The sequence below is a fragment of the Loxodonta africana genome, chromosome X, assembly GCF_030014295.1.
Source record: "Loxodonta africana isolate mLoxAfr1 chromosome X, mLoxAfr1.hap2, whole genome shotgun sequence".
Taxonomy (NCBI): Eukaryota; Metazoa; Chordata; class Mammalia; order Proboscidea; family Elephantidae; genus Loxodonta; species Loxodonta africana.
In genome coordinates this window covers 152,860,600-152,875,887 of record NC_087369.1, presented here as the reverse complement: position 1 = coordinate 152,875,887, position 15,288 = coordinate 152,860,600, and the positions used below count along the sequence as shown (strand labels likewise).

At 43.4% G+C, this 15,288-nt stretch overlaps 1 protein-coding gene across 7 annotated transcripts in view; it reads left to right on the top strand.

The window, feature by feature from the left end:
• The window catches only part of ENOX2 (ecto-NOX disulfide-thiol exchanger 2), a 351,546-nt gene that overhangs the window by 214,201 nt on the left and 122,057 nt on the right, over positions 1–15,288 (top strand). Inside the window, exon 4 of one of the 7 annotated variants that reach the window (XM_064277588.1) lies at positions 6,253–6,340. The exons of 2 other annotated variants lie outside the window; for them this stretch is intronic. In XM_064277588.1, the coding sequence (XP_064133658.1) occupies positions 6,253–6,340 (88 nt within the window). Of the gene's footprint in view, positions 1–6,252; positions 6,341–7,421; positions 7,447–15,288 lie in introns of those variants that run through there. 4 more of the 7 variants (XM_064277587.1, XM_064277591.1, XM_064277586.1 and 1 more) reach the window with 4 other exon arrangements.

Below are 15,288 nucleotides of genomic sequence, written 5' to 3'. Positions count from 1 at the left end.
AGAGAACAGCACTAGAAAAAAAAAAGGTAGTGGTTAATAAACAACACGTGTTTTGGAAAATATTTTATTCAAATTCAAAAAGAACTCAGCTGCCGAAATCCATGAGTAATATAGAAGTTACGGTGGTGATCTGTCACTGGTGAAAGCCATTTTTCCTTTTGGCATTGGAAAAACTTCCTGACATGCGAAACCCAAAGCACCTAACTTCTGTCCTGAGGTTTCAACAGTTATTCCAGAACTCATGACATTTTCAGCTGCCTGAAAATTTCTATAAATGTGTGTCTGCAAAACTCAGGTGAATATTTGGTTTCTGGCAGTGGAGGGAACATAAGCTTAAGCTTTGAAGAAGGGCTCTGTGGGAAATCATAGAGATTTTTTTTTTTGGTTGCACATTAATTATTTTCTTAAAGATGTTTCTGGGACTTTCATCACAAATGCCCTGTTCCACCTTGGAGGACCCAAGCTATAGAATTTCAAGTACTGTTTGGACTGGGAATGATGGGTCCCATGGCCCAAGCAAGTATCAGGGCTCCTTTGTCTTTCTCATCTAGCAAGTTCTTTCCTCCTTATTAAGAGAATTCCAGCAACTGAGAGGCCACAGGTTTTCTAGTTCATTTCTTGTACTGGAAAGCAAGACAATGGTACCTAATCTTTTGGTTTCTGAAAACGTAAGATGCTCTTTGGACCTTGTCCCTGCAAAAAGGTCATCCTCCTTACCTGTGCTCCCCTCCCAGAAGCATCCCTTTGCCCTAGGGATCACCTTACAGAACTTTGAGTTGTAGGAAGGGGGAGCTGCCTGTATTGGTCTGGGTCCAAACAGGAGAGAGAAACTGCACAGTAATTGGAACAGAGAAAGTTTAATATAAAGGACTATTAACTATAGCAGGGGATTGGCTAGCAAGAAGTAAAGAGAACTGTAATGAATATAGAAATAGCAGATATAAGGAGCAACCACTACCCCTAGGGCTGAGTTAGAGGAGCCAAGAAAGATTCTGTCCCCCAAGGCTGAGATCTAGACCTTATAGGAGAGGGCACAGTCATGGCTCACCGGATAGCTGAGAAGTCGCTGTGGTGCTGTGTTGGCAGAATGCGCAGCATGGCTTCCCTGTGATACCTGTGGGAAATCCACACTCTACAGTGCCAGGGAAAGCTGTTCATAGGGAGGTGTCTCACCACAGACACACCAGGAGAAGCTGCTGGCCACTGGGTGCTGTGATCACCACACACTGCAGGAGCTGCATGTGCTGCAGAAACCTGGTGCTGGTGAAGCTGTACATGCTACAGGAGCTGGGCACTGGGGGAGCTGTGCGTACCCTGCAGTGACCTGCCAAGCAAACACCCGGGACCAGGAAGCAAGGCTCCTTCCTCTTGCAGTGTCTCTCTAGCGTCCTCTACTGACAAAGCTCAACATCAGGCCATCTAGCAAAGGAAAACTATTTAAAAGGCCCAGAACCTTTTCCCAGAGCAGGCAAAAAGGGTGAATTTGGAGCTAAGAGGTAAGAAATTGATAACTGGCACACTGACCCTGCTCAGGCAATAGTCCTTAGTGCCCAGTAACTTAGTAACTCTCTAATAGTGTTACTCTAATAGTGTTATCTCCTTGCCCAGGCTCTTGTCCGGAATGGTCTCTCTTCCTCTTATAATTCGAGAATGAAGTGATCATTTACCTTTTATCTCCCTATGTCGTTGATTGCCCCTCCCAACATCCTGTACAGCAGCCCCAGAAAAAAATATAAAGTGAGGTTCCTGTTCAGCTACTCAACCTCTCCTGCTCTGACTTCCAAAATCAGGTTCTCTTCAACTCTGGGGCCTACAGTAGTCATGGTGTCTTTATCCCCAGCCCCCTTCACTGTACTGGTCAGGGTGGGAGCAAGCATATGCTGAGGGCCTCATATATAGCAGGTAGCGGTAGAGATGGCAGAGCTCAGTGGTGTTAAGAGCATGGATTTGGAATTGAGCCTGGATTGGAATCCTCGCCCTGCAATTTACTGCCCGTGTGATCTTGGGCACATTGCTTAACCTCTTTGAACCTCAGTTTTTTCATCTGTAAATGGAAATGATACCTGTCACTCAAGAGTATTGTGAAGATTAGCTACAAGTTACATGCCTAATGCAGTCCCTAATATCTAGAGTCAAAAGAAAAAATTTTTGAGTCCATCTTTTACTAGTCACGAAGCCTTAGAGCAAGTTACTTAAATTTTTGGGCCTCAATTTTTCTCCTCCATGAAATGAGAATCATAATACCTGCCTCATAAGGTTATTGTAAGGATAAACGTGTGTAAAATGCTGAGTGCAGTAACTAACACAGGGAAGGCACTCAATAAGTGGTAACTGTACACAGAGGTGTGCTCGTCTGGCATTGTGCTGTATACTTTACATCTGCCCATTTATTTGCTATCTGGTTTCCTTTGTCTTCCCTTCACCCACCCAAGCCCTGCTACTCCAGTGCTCCTGCCTTTAGAAAGAACACAAACAATATTCTTGAGTAGCTGACTGACTGCTACCCTAGACCACCAGCCAGATACTTCTGTCAGCTCAGAGCCCCCCTTGAGATCAAGACACAAGGGCTTAGTTGTTCATTCTGGCCTATGACCAAAGGTCTCCATCCCTTGGCAAAGAACTAACATCCTTCATAGTTACACAATTGCCTCTTTGAAGTTAATCACATACCAAGGGAAGAAAGAGCCAGCTCACAGACCTATAAATCATCGTAAAATCGAAGTCTCATTCTACTTCTAGTCATTAGAGAGAGACTGGGAGGAAAAGGGAAATGAGACTAAATCATGTTCAAAAGAACATGTTTTTCTAATGTCAGCACGATATGCCTCTGGCAGAACGTAGACCAAGTAACACAAACTCCTCCTGCATTGGAAAAACTTGAGGTGTTTCACAAACAGCCATTTGTACTGAAGTATAAATATTTGGTTTGTGTATTGCAGAAGAGAAATTCCTGGGTAAGACATCTTAACCTTTGTGTTTGAAGCTGATGTAACTTTGCAGGAGGCAGGGATAGGTGTGAAAATTGGAGCAGTCTCCAGCCAGTCCCTTTCACTGGGCATGCATGTCAGAGCCCTTCTACGCTGTGGGCCCCAGCCATTCTTTTCAGTGCATATCCCACAGACATCAATCTTACACAAGGAGCCTCTGTTTTGCAAGGAAATTCCAAAAGAAAAAGGGCTCTGCCTTGTTGGAGATCGCTTAATGTTGCAGTTGATGAAGGGGAAAGGGGCCTTTTCTAGAATATTTCCTTGGAACTCAGAAAGACCTGTAACAGGGCCCCTGCCTCTGAGCTACTATGTGGCATGCCATTAGAAACTGTTCATTAGCGTGTACTCCAAGATCTCTTGTCTGTCTAGCTTGCAACTTGAGAGATGTCTCAGACGGTAAGGTACACACGACGTTCTTGAGCTTTTTTTTTTTAAAGCATACATTTGTGAAAAGTCCTTCTTTGTCATTTGATGTTATCAAGCAAGAATCTCCAGTTTGAGCTCCTAGCACTGGGGTACGATGAACAATTTATGCCCAGTATTGTCACTTGGACACTCCCTCCTGGCAAAAATCTTGATTCTGACTCACGCTTTGACCTAGCCTATACCTAGGAAGCTTTACCCTGGTGTCTACTCACAATAAGCTAGTGTAACTGCAGCCATCACCTCCAGAGAAACAGGAATTAGTCATTTGCCAGTTCCCCACATGCCCTGTCTAACTTGTTGAGCAATTTCACCAGTATTCCTATAACTAAACACTAAATAGCAAAGACAGGCTTACCCAAACTAATACCCTGGAACCCAGCCAGCAGAGAAGCAATTGACCCTCATTGCAACACAGCTGCATCTGAATGGACATGTGCAGGTAGTGGTAGGTGACAACAATGTACCTAAGCAGCTACTGCATGTTAAGGTGGAATAGCTCCACCAACCAGAAACCCGGATGATATACTAGGATAACCAAGGACTTTTATTTTCATGGCTTCTGATGGTTTGAAGGCAGAGGACAGAGCTCCCTGTTGTCCAGCCTCTGACATTTCTAAAATTTTAACTTTCTCCACACAAGCAGGGGACAGCAAGGGCCATCACTCAGCCTCCTACCATATGTCTCTGCTTCACTGCTGCCCTGTCTGACTCACTTTCTATTGCACAGGGAGGAAGAATTGTAGATGTTGGGACCTGTTTTTCTCTTTGGGCTCAAAAATACCTGGGAGGCAATTTTAAATGATAATTTCTTTGAATAAAAAAAAAGATGTTTAAAAGATAAAAAAGTGATTAGCAGTTCTTCATCCCCTGGGAAGATCGAACAAGAGAGGATATGCTAATATTTCTGTAGGAAAGGTTTTCGCATTTGGGTTTAATATAAGCAATAACCTTGTCACCAAGGTTTCCTTGAATGCCAAGACAGATTTCTTAAGGAGACTGCAACTGTGGGTAGGAGTATCTGCTTGCTCACACTCCTGGCCAGGTGAAAAGTAGCCCCCCCACCTCAGGTTGATACCCAGTGTGTAGCAAACAGGCATATTAGTTTTAAATTATTGAAAAACTTCTGTGCTGGTTGGTAAATAGACACTGCCAGGAGCCCCCTAAGTGATCACCTGGCACCCAGTCCAGTAAATAGGCACTGTCCAGAGCCCCCTAAGTGTTCACCCAGCACCCAGGCCACACTGATCCTTCCCCAGGCTTCCCCACATCGAGTAAGGGCCTCCCGGGCCCTTCTCCCCTAGTGCTAAGGCTCAGTGTCCAGCTCTGTTTGGTTGGTTGACCATACCATACTAGTGTTTGAATATTTTGAATATCATTCCTGGTTTGCCATGTCCCGAGGCTGTTTTTATAGGCTGAATCAACCAGCTTGCCAGATGACTTCTAGTAGAGCTTATTGCTGTTATATAGGTTCAGTTCAATTAGTGAAAGAAGAAATTAATATGGAAAATACAGTAAAATCTGCAAAAGCCAGAGCCTGTGTAAGGTGGAAACCTGTCAGAGAATGAAAATTCAAAGGTTTTTCCATGAAAATGAACAATAGAAAAGTGGTAATAAGACTATAGCCTGTCAAAGGCAGAAAACTTGCAAGACCTGGAAAAATAAGGCAGTCCTGTCGAGTTCTGGCTCTCACAGGTTTCACTGTATTAGCAAGAATAATTTGGGGACATTTTTTCTAAAAGCTCTAGAAAATATTTCTACTTTACAAAAAAAAAAAAGGAACCACAGTTAGTCTCGGGCATTACAATACTGTCAGCAGATTGAAAAAAAAAGATTGAAGGTGGTACAAATTAATAAATAGAGCTGTGCTGGCTATTTGTTCATTCACTCTGCTATACCCTGGGGGTGGGGGGCGGATTTCACAGTGTATAAGGCACCATCCCTACCCTCAAAGTTCTTACAATCCAGCCAGGGAGATAATACAGGCACCCAGTTAATTATTTATATAAGGTAAAAGTGCTATAAGGAGCCCTGGTGGTACAGTGGTTAAGCACTTAGCTGCTAACCAAAAGGTCAGTGGTTCAAACCCACCAACCACTCCACAGGAGAAAGGTGGGGCAGTCAGTTTCCAAAAATATTCCAGCCTTGGAAACCCTGTAGAGCAGCTCTACTCTGTCCTGTAGGGTCTCTATGAGTTGGAATCTACTTAACGGCAATGGCAATGGATAAAAGTGTTAGGTGCCATTTAGAGACTCACATTAGTACTAAATGTCTTTTACATACAAAGTTAACATACTTTGTGTGGTATAAAAGAACCCTGAGACTGGAAAATCTTAACTGATATCCAGTTTCAGTTCCCAGGAAACAAAATAAGGGGGATTCCCTTAGACAAAACCAGATCAGCTCTGTGATACTAAATTAGTTCTGACTCTGCAGTGATGAGTAATGGTTAATGCTACAAACCCTGAGCATTAAAAAAAAAAAATCATTGAAATGAGTAGAATGATGCAAAACACACCATTTTAGGATTACTTCTTCCTCTCTGATGGAAACAAATTGGGTAGTTTTGATTCCCTTATCATCCTCTCTGAAATTGTATTTGCTAAAAGAATGCAAATATCATTGGTAAAGAAAGAAGAGCAGAGATGAGTCATTATAATGAATGTTCAAATAAAGGGCATCAGATTCAGAAAGCTACATTATTATATTACCTAAATAAAACCTACCAGGATTTCCCACTGCAAACAGTCTTAAGCCTTTGTGAATAACACACTTGTTAAAGCGCAGTGACTGGAACACGGATTCCTCCTGGGTTATGCTATATCTGGTATTACTGTTACAGAGGCTTTCTGGAGCGTTGGAGACACAGCAGAGTTCTCCTGTTCAAGGTTCTCTTATCCACCCTGGGGAAGATCCAGCCTTCCTGACCTGTTGGTATCCATTTGACTTTTCTTCATTTCCTAATAATAATAATCTCCTGCCCCAGACTTCCTATCACCAGCTGGAATGGGAGAGCAATGCAGAAGGATGGCATGTCTTGTACCGTCCCCAGCCCACACTCCTTCAGGCCTCACCCTGGAGTCTCTGGCAGTTCCCAAATGGCTTCCCTATGTAGGAGGCTGATAGGGATTGAAGTTTCATCTGTGGGTGGTAGGGAAGAGCCTCTCTAGGTGTCAGACATCAGATTGGTCTTAATCTTTTGCCTCGTTCATTGAATCATTTCTCCCTGAGTGCCTACTGTGCACCAAATGTGGCCATTTACACTTCATTCCTAGAAGTCTTTCTGCCTTTCCTTTCCCACATGGTTTGGCCAATGCACTGGTGTCCTGAAATGCATCCACTTCAATTCTCCCCTCTGATGAGCTTAAGTGGAATTTAATAATCCCTGCTAAATTGTCTCGTGACTCTGTCGTATGAATAAAGGCTTCAGACTCTAGGTTAGATTATAAGCATCAAATTAATTTTACTGCAAAGGTCAGGCTGCTCTCCTGGCGTTCTGTTATGCCTGAAGATTAGTCACTGCATGCTTGACCAAAACCTTCCTGTCTAAGCTGTATTCAAAACAGATTTCAAGATACAGCGGGGTTGAAAACCAGACATTTGAAGAGAAAAGGCTGTGTACTGTGACCCTGTGGAAAAAGCAAGCAACTGCAGTGATTTTGTGTGTATGTATGATACATCATCATCTCTAGGAGATGATGGGCATTCAGCTCAGCACCTATTGCTCCCAAAGCAAATGTCTGCTCATCTTTTCCACCTTCCCGCTCATGTCAAAGTAAAGAAATACTTCTTCCCAAATGATTTCTAAGCTCACTTGCCTGAAAAGTGCTGTCCCTGGGGAAGCAGGCCCTATCAGTGGAGGTTGGTTCAAAAAAGACATGATCGTATTCAGATAATGGCAGACATCTCCATCCTGATTCCCTTTAACCTTCATCTGTCTTCCTAATTTACCACAGGCTCAAAAAAAAAATTTTTTTTTTCTCTTTCCAGCTCACCTCCTCTGGCCAGCCCTGTTGTGAGTTCATGCACTCCTGATGTATGTGTCTGATATACTCGTCAGTTCAGGTTGTACAAGTAACGTTCACGTAGTAACTTACCATTTATACTCCTGGAAAAGTCGAAAGGTACACTCGAGGCTGTAAAAGAGCATCCAGCCTGTTGTCAGAGCTATAATACCTTGAAGCTGTAGGGACTGGGGCCACAAGCAGACTTCTTGTTGAGACAGTTCCATGACAGTTCATTTGGACATAACTGTAATCTCTTTCAAATTTCCTAAAAAGAGTTGTTGTTGTTGTTGTGAAGTCAGTTCCAACTGGTGGTGACCTCATGTGTGCAGAGTAGAACTGCTCCATAGAATTTCCAAAGTTGGGACTTTTTGGAAGCAGGTCACCAGGCCTGTCTTCCGAGGCCCCTCTGGATGTGTTCAAACTGCGAACTTTTCAGCTGGTAGTTAAGCGCTTAACCATTTGCACCACTCAAGTACACCCAAAAAGAGATAGCAGTGGTCAATTTTCTATTCCAGAGAATAGTCCCTATAGAGGAAAATATAATCAGGTTACAATTCTGAATTTTATTCTTCTCAATGAGAAATTTTCAGGTAGATTTAAGGGAGGCTCCATGGCCTATATTACTCCGTACAAAGTTCGGCTTTCACCTGTGACAGTCACACTGCTGACCCACTGTGTACAGGATAATGTGTGTTGTGTTCACTAATTGAGTTCTCTAAAGTAATGCACACTCCCTGCCCAAGTCTCCTACCGCCAGTAGTGTTGGCAAGGCAAGGCAAGGTGAAGTGTGTAGCCTGTGGCTGTGGAGCAAAGGAAAATGGAAAGTGAAGTGGCTCAGGAAGGCATCATCTGCAATACCAATAAACACTAGCTAAAGCACTAAAGCTGGTCCAAAATGCCTTTTTGTGGAAAATTCAAGCCCTCCCGGTAATTCCTCCTATGAGTGGGAAAGCATTCCCTCTGGACAAGCAAGCACACAAGTCAAATGCCTTAATTTCTAAAATGCATCAGCAGTTTCGCTACTTTATTGTGTTCAATAGCTAAACATGTGGGTCTTTCTTCAAGCCTCCACCGTAGACTATTTGCCTTCCAGGTGCTCACCAGGGCACTCAATCTTGAATTAGCTGCTCTCTAGCCCTTAGATAAGGAGCCCTGGTAGCACAACATCTAAGTGCTCAGCTGCTAACCGAAAGGTTGGCCGTCTGCTCCCGTAAAGATTACAGCCTAGAAAACCCTATGGGGCAGTTCTCCTCTGTCACATGGGGTCGCTATGAGTCAAAATTGACTCCTAACATCAATAACAAAGCCCTTTAGATAGTTGGTCCCTGGGTGGCACAAACAGTTCGTACTTGACTACTAACCTAATGGTTGGCGGTTTGAACCCACCCAGCAGCGCCACATAAAAAAAGCCTGACAGTCCACTTCTGTGAAGATTACAGCCAAGAAAACCCCATGCAGCAGTTCTGCTTTAGTTCATGGGGTCATCATGAGTTGGAATCGACAGCAACAGGTTTCGACCTTAGATATATATAAGTATCTGTTAACCAGGTGTGCTTGCCTGAGAAGTGCTATCGCCAGGGAAGCAGGTCATATCAGGGGAGTTTGGTTCGAAATTGACAGGCTTGTATTCAGATACTGGCAAACACCTCCATCCTGGTTCACTTTGACCTCGTCTGTCCTAATTCAAGGAACCGTGGTGGCGCAGCCATTAAGCGCGTGGCTGCTAACCAAAAGGCCAGTGGTTGGAACCCACTATCCACTTCAAGGGAGAAAGATGTGGCAGTCTGCTTACATAAAGATTTACAGTCTTGGTAACCCCATGGAGCAGTTCTACTCTGTCCTACAGGGTCACTATGAATCAGAATCGACTGCAGTGGGTTTGGTTCACCTAATTCACCTCAAGTTCCCCTCCAGTTCATCTCTTTTGGCCACCCCAGTTGTGAGCGCATGCACTGGTGATCAAAGTGCCTAATACACTTCTCAGTTCAAGTTCTCCTGGTAACACTCACGTAGGAACTTGCCAACATCCCACCTTTCAGGCTTTCTGATTCTTTCCCTCTAACCAGTAGGACCGTCAGGCTTGTCCCTTTATACTTGGGCCTTCTTTGGAGTCTTATTTGGTCTCTGATTTCTGTGTGAATTTTTTCTCCTCCCTTTTAAGTAGATTACAAGCTCTTTGAAGAAGGTCACTGTCTTCTGCTTCTCTTGTGTCCCTCTCAGCCACTAGCAAAAAGCACAATAGGGACTCAAGAAGTATCTGTTAGTTCATTTGTAACTAAGAAATACTATCCAAGTGGCTGATACTGGTTTCTGAACTCACGTGTACTCTTCTGTTCTTGCCAGGAGTAAAATTTTACTCAGAGGTTGTGTTGTACCCTGCCAGAAGTAAAAATATGCTCTGTGCTTCAAGCTACAATCAGATTTTCCAAATGCAGTGGAATACTTAAGGAACACCTCCTTTTCGCTGTACCTGGAAACCAGGATCCATTGCATTTGGTAGATGGTGTCACCATCTAAAGAGGAGCCTCTTTACCTTGGCTGCCTTCATAACCCAGATTCCGTTATGAAGTGATGATACCACCTCTGCTAATTTTCACTTAACCTCTCCATGCCTCTCTGTTTTCCTCCGAAAAGCCCATCAATATTGACCTGCTTTCCAGGGATGTTTTGAGGACATAATGCTGAGGAGAAAACACTATAAGGGAATATTGATGACAGTTGTTTTGTTGCCACAAAAGGAGAGGGCACTTAGCAGTAATTGGGGACCATGTTTAGCTGCCCAACCACCCATTACCGTTAGTCCTCATACTGATTGTAATGCATCATAATAATGCAGCTTGTAATCCACATGTAGGGGGTAATTTATTGTTAGATGGTGATTATTAGAATTAACGAGCTGTTTGAACATGTTCAGAACGTAGTTATACACATCCCTTTTGTTTCTCTCCCTTCCTTTTTTGCAAGTCTAATATTATACCCCTTTTGCCTATCCTATTTTCTCTTTTTACTCTGCATATTATCATTTTGTTTTTATTCCGTAAAAAAAAACTTTGGTGTCTTAATGAACAGCTAGAACACAGGGGACTGATTTGGAAAAGCAATTTAAGTAGCCCAGTCCAATTTAAGAATGGTAGTGGATTTTATCACTCAGCTTTATTAATGGACCTCATTCCTGCTGCAGCGTTCCTTTCCCTAATGCGTTTGTATGAAAGCCCTCGCCTCTCCCATTAACCCCTTTGGCTGATGTTTACTCATTCTTGAGTACTAGTTGCCATAGCTGCAGCCACCCCTCAGCTGGCACCCCAGCATTAGCCCCTACAGAGGCCATGCTCGGCTGGGCTCCTTGTTCCAGGCGTCAGCTGTTAGGCGAAGGGCGAGAGCCTTGCAACCTCAGAGGTCAAACGGCCCATCCCATGTGCTCAAGCCTTGTCTATTTTTTTCTTAGCAGCAGATGGGCATGTGGCTGTCCAGCCTCAAGGCAGGGAAACATGTGTGGGAACATTGCCAGCATGCTTCCTCCCTTCCCCCTGCTGGGCACCCACGCAGGTAGCCCAGTTCCATATTTAAAAAGATGATCGATATTTCCCCTCTGGTGTTTGAATCTCTTCCTTCAACACCTGAGGCAGCTGTGGGGAATCATGCACAACTGGCGTCTGTTCACGGAAATAATTACCAGCAGTTTTATGGAACGTCTCCCATGTGTTTTTGCCCATTTATAGATTTGATTATATCGTTTTCAGAATGGAAACGTAGCTTTCCACTGCTTACTCTCATTCTTGTAGATCGGCAAGGAGAGATCCTTTTAAAAACAACTGGAAATGACATGCAAATGTTTATGTTAATATCACATAGGCAAAAGTCCAGACCTTCAGGAGGTTCCTCAGGCGCAAACTGACCAAGTGATGAGCACATCACGCATATGTTTATATTGGAGTTACCAGCCAGCACCTTCCTAGGAGAAATGATTAGGAAGAGAAAACGTTCCATGCCTGTAATGTGTGACTACTTTCTACCCTTGGCTCCAGCACTGACGTCCGTCTGAGCAAACACAACTCTCATGCACGCAGATTGGGCAGGTTCAGTGGGATTTGAAAAAGATGTTTGAAAGGTGGAAAATTTTCACGTAGACTGGTAATACAGAATTGGAACAGGAACTTTAATTTTGTCTGTACTGTGCCAGCTTTAAGGAACCCTGGTGGTGCAATGGTTAAAGTGCTCAGCTGCTAACCAAAAGGTCAGCAGTTCAAACCTACCAGCCACTCCATGGGAGAAAGGTGTGGCAGCCTGTTTCCATAAAGATTTGGAGTCTTGGAAAACCTTTGGGGCAGTTCTACCCTGCCCTTAAAAAAAAAAAAAAAAAAGCAGTGGGTTTGGTTTGGTTTGGTTTATGAAAGTCATGGTAAAGAACTAAATGGTCATGAATTTTCTAAGCCTGGAGCTAGTCCACAGATTTATCCTTGCCAGCTGTCTGGCAAAGCCAGCACCAAACCCATCGCCGTCGAACTGATTCCGACTCAATAGCAACCCTATAGGATAGAGTAGAACTGCCCCATAGGGTTCCCAAGGCTGTAGTCTTGTGGAGTGGCTGGTGGGTTCGAACTGTGAACCTTTCAGTTAGCAGCCTGGTGCTTAACCACTGTACCGCCAGGGCTGTTGTCAACAACAGCAGCAGAACGGCAGCACAAATAACAATTAACATTTATATAGTATTTTGCAGTTTTCAAAACACTGTTACCATTAACATCTCTTGTTTAACCATCGCACCATCCCTGTAAGATCAGTGTTATTGTCTGCATTTCTGTGATGAGGGAACCCAGGCTCAGAGACATTAAGTGATGACTTGCCCGAGGTCACACAGCCAATAAATAGCATAGTCCTCTGACTCTGGAGGTAGCCTTGCTAAGCAATACTCATAGCCCTGCCAACTTGGTGGCTCTCTAGGCCACATCCATGTCCCTGGCTACAAGTCTGCCAAACTACCTCTTAAAGGATTCTTTAGATGCCAGGGGCTTTAATTTGTGATGTTTTTCCTCACACTCCTCCTGAAGCTTGTCCAGGAGTTAGCTATCTTAGAACAAACCTTTCTGAAGAGATAGCATCAACATATGTGGTAGAACTATAAAGATAAGCAAGGAAAGATTAGCACAAGATTCAGAACAGTGGTTATCTCTAAGGGGAGAGGGAAGAGGATAGGGTTAGGGAGGGGCGTGTGGTGGATTTTAAAGATTCTGGTTATATTGCTTTTCTTAAACTGTGGCTTCGGCACACAATTTTCATTGCATCCTTATTTTTTATCCTTTACACATGTTTCTTTTATTAATTCCCTTTGCACAGAGTCAGTACTTAATTGAAAAAAAAGTTTGAAAAAAGACAACGTGAGTCAATGAAAAAGCACTATTTGATATACAGAAATTAGCTTTTCGTTTCTTAGGAAGAGAGCCACCCTTGGAAGTTAGGTGCACTTTATACCTTAGCCAGTTTGTTCTGACAGTGCTTTATCAAGAAGTCGTGATTCATGAGGAGGGCATGCTTTCCCAGAAGTTTCCTGGGGTCTTTGAGTACTTCAGCTGCCTTGCCCCCAACCTCACCACATCTCTGACAGCAAACTTCTAGCTTCTGGGAGAGGAAAGAACAGTGGCGTGGTCGTTTGAGAATTTCAAGTTAAATGCTTGAACTGTAACCATGAATTTATGGGTTGTTATCCAAAGACTTGTTATCTTTATGGCTTTCCTTGGTGTTGGACCTGACAGAGAATGTAATGAACGGGTGGGCTTGTATATTTATTTTCATCACTGGTTGGGTTCTCTCTGGCCAATCTAGACCCACTGTAAGCACAGGCTGTCAGGAATTACAGCTTTTCTACCATGTGGAAATAAGTGAATAAGCAAATAACTCCCAGCCTGATTTTCTTTCCAATTCATTATTTACAAGGAATTCGCTCTTTGTAATCATTTTCAAATCAAATTTGCTCTACCAATCCCTGTAAGTTTTGCTCTGGAGATCATCACCAACCTGGATGCCTTTTATTTTTTAACGGCTTATGCCTCCTCTGTGTTAATGCCAATTAAAAAAAGCACGAATGCATTAAAGATGGTATCGCTAGTGGCCTGGAGATTCATTCAGGAAGAAAATTTAAGTTACAGCAGAAATAGATGAAGGAAGGACAGCAAACAATTCACATGTGTTGCTAGATTACTAATGTATTAAACTATTCAGGAGAAATATTGCATTAAACGGGACAAAATACTTCATATATATGATAGGTTCCAGGAATGGCACTATTACTAATACTGTCACAGAATGACAAATGGCCAGCCAAATCCCTCACATGTAGAGTATTCCTGGAGTAGGCCAGATACAGCGTGCGTCCTCTGCCCAGCACTCACAGAGGTCACAGTCACAGCCATAACCTCCCTTTGTCTGGTTGGAAAGCGTCTGTGAAAGCAACTTCTTCTCCTGCCTATCCCATTGTCTCCCATATCTGTCGTGGAGAGATGTGACACTAAGTAATTCTGGCTTTCCTCCACCACAGATGGGGGATAAGGAGAGAGCGTAGATACGAATGCCACTCATGCTTTTGAAGAAAAAAGCAAGTGAGTTTTGGCAACAAATCTGATGAGTTTGGGGTATGTACAGTAGTGGAGGAGGGTAATACTGGAACATCTTTTAAGAATTTTGTTAGCAGTACCACTTTTACAAAATGCATCAGTCATATTAACCCATTACCGTTGAGTCGATTCTGATTCATGGTGACCCTGTAGGACAGAGTAGAACTGCCCCATAGGGTTTCCGAGGAGCAGCTGGTGGATTCCGACTGCTGACTTTTTGATTAGCAGCCAAGCTCTTAACCGCTGCACCACCAAGGGCAGATTAGAGGCATGTAAATTAATCCCACTGTCCTTTCTGGGAGTGTTCTTGGTAAAGAACTGGTTAAAGAGAAGCTCTCTTGTTTTTGTTTTTTGCAGGTTTTTAAATTTTTTTATTGTGCTTTAAGTGAAAGTTTACAGTTCAAGTTAGTTTCTCATACATAAATTTATACACACATTGTTATGTGACCCTAGTTGCTCTCCCTATAATGTGACAGCACACTCCTCCTCTTCACCCTATATTCCCCGTGTCCACTCAACCAGCTCCTGTCCCCCTCTGCCTTCTCATCTCCCCTCCAGATGAGAGCTGCCACATAGTCCCATGTGTCTGCTTGAGCCAAGAAGCTCACTCCTCACCAGTATCATTGTCTATCTCATAGTCCAGCCCAATCCTGTCCGAAGTTTGCTTTGGGAATGGTTCCTGTCTCGGGCTAACAGAAGGTCTGGGGTCCTTCTGGTCTTCAGCAGACCATTAAGTCTGGTCTTTTTACAAGAATTTGAAGTCTGCATCCCACTGTTCTCCTGCTGCATCAGGGTTTCTCTGTTGTGTTCCCTGTCAGGGCAGTCATCGATTGTAGCTGGGCACCATCTAGTTCTTCTGGTCTCAGGCTGATGGAGTCTCTAGTTTATGTGGCCCTTTCTTCTCTTGTTCTTTTTGCTGTTAATACATTCCCCACTATTATAAATGACTGGTTCCTGTACTGGTACTTTTGTGTCCTTTTCACCTGAAAGAGTTATAAACACTCCCTTTTCTCCTCACCCCTAGTGGCTGCTGTTTTCCAAAAGATACCAGAGGCAATGCCCATTATTGTTAATATATTAATAATAATTCCTAATATTCTACTACCACTTACTGAACTAGGCACTGCAATAAGGCCTTTTCCACATATTTTCTCCTCTAACCCTCACCACAGCCCTGAGATAGGTACTATTATTATCCTCATTTTTCAGATGTGGAAAATGAAGCACAGAGGCGTTAAGTCACTTTCCTGCCATCACACAGCT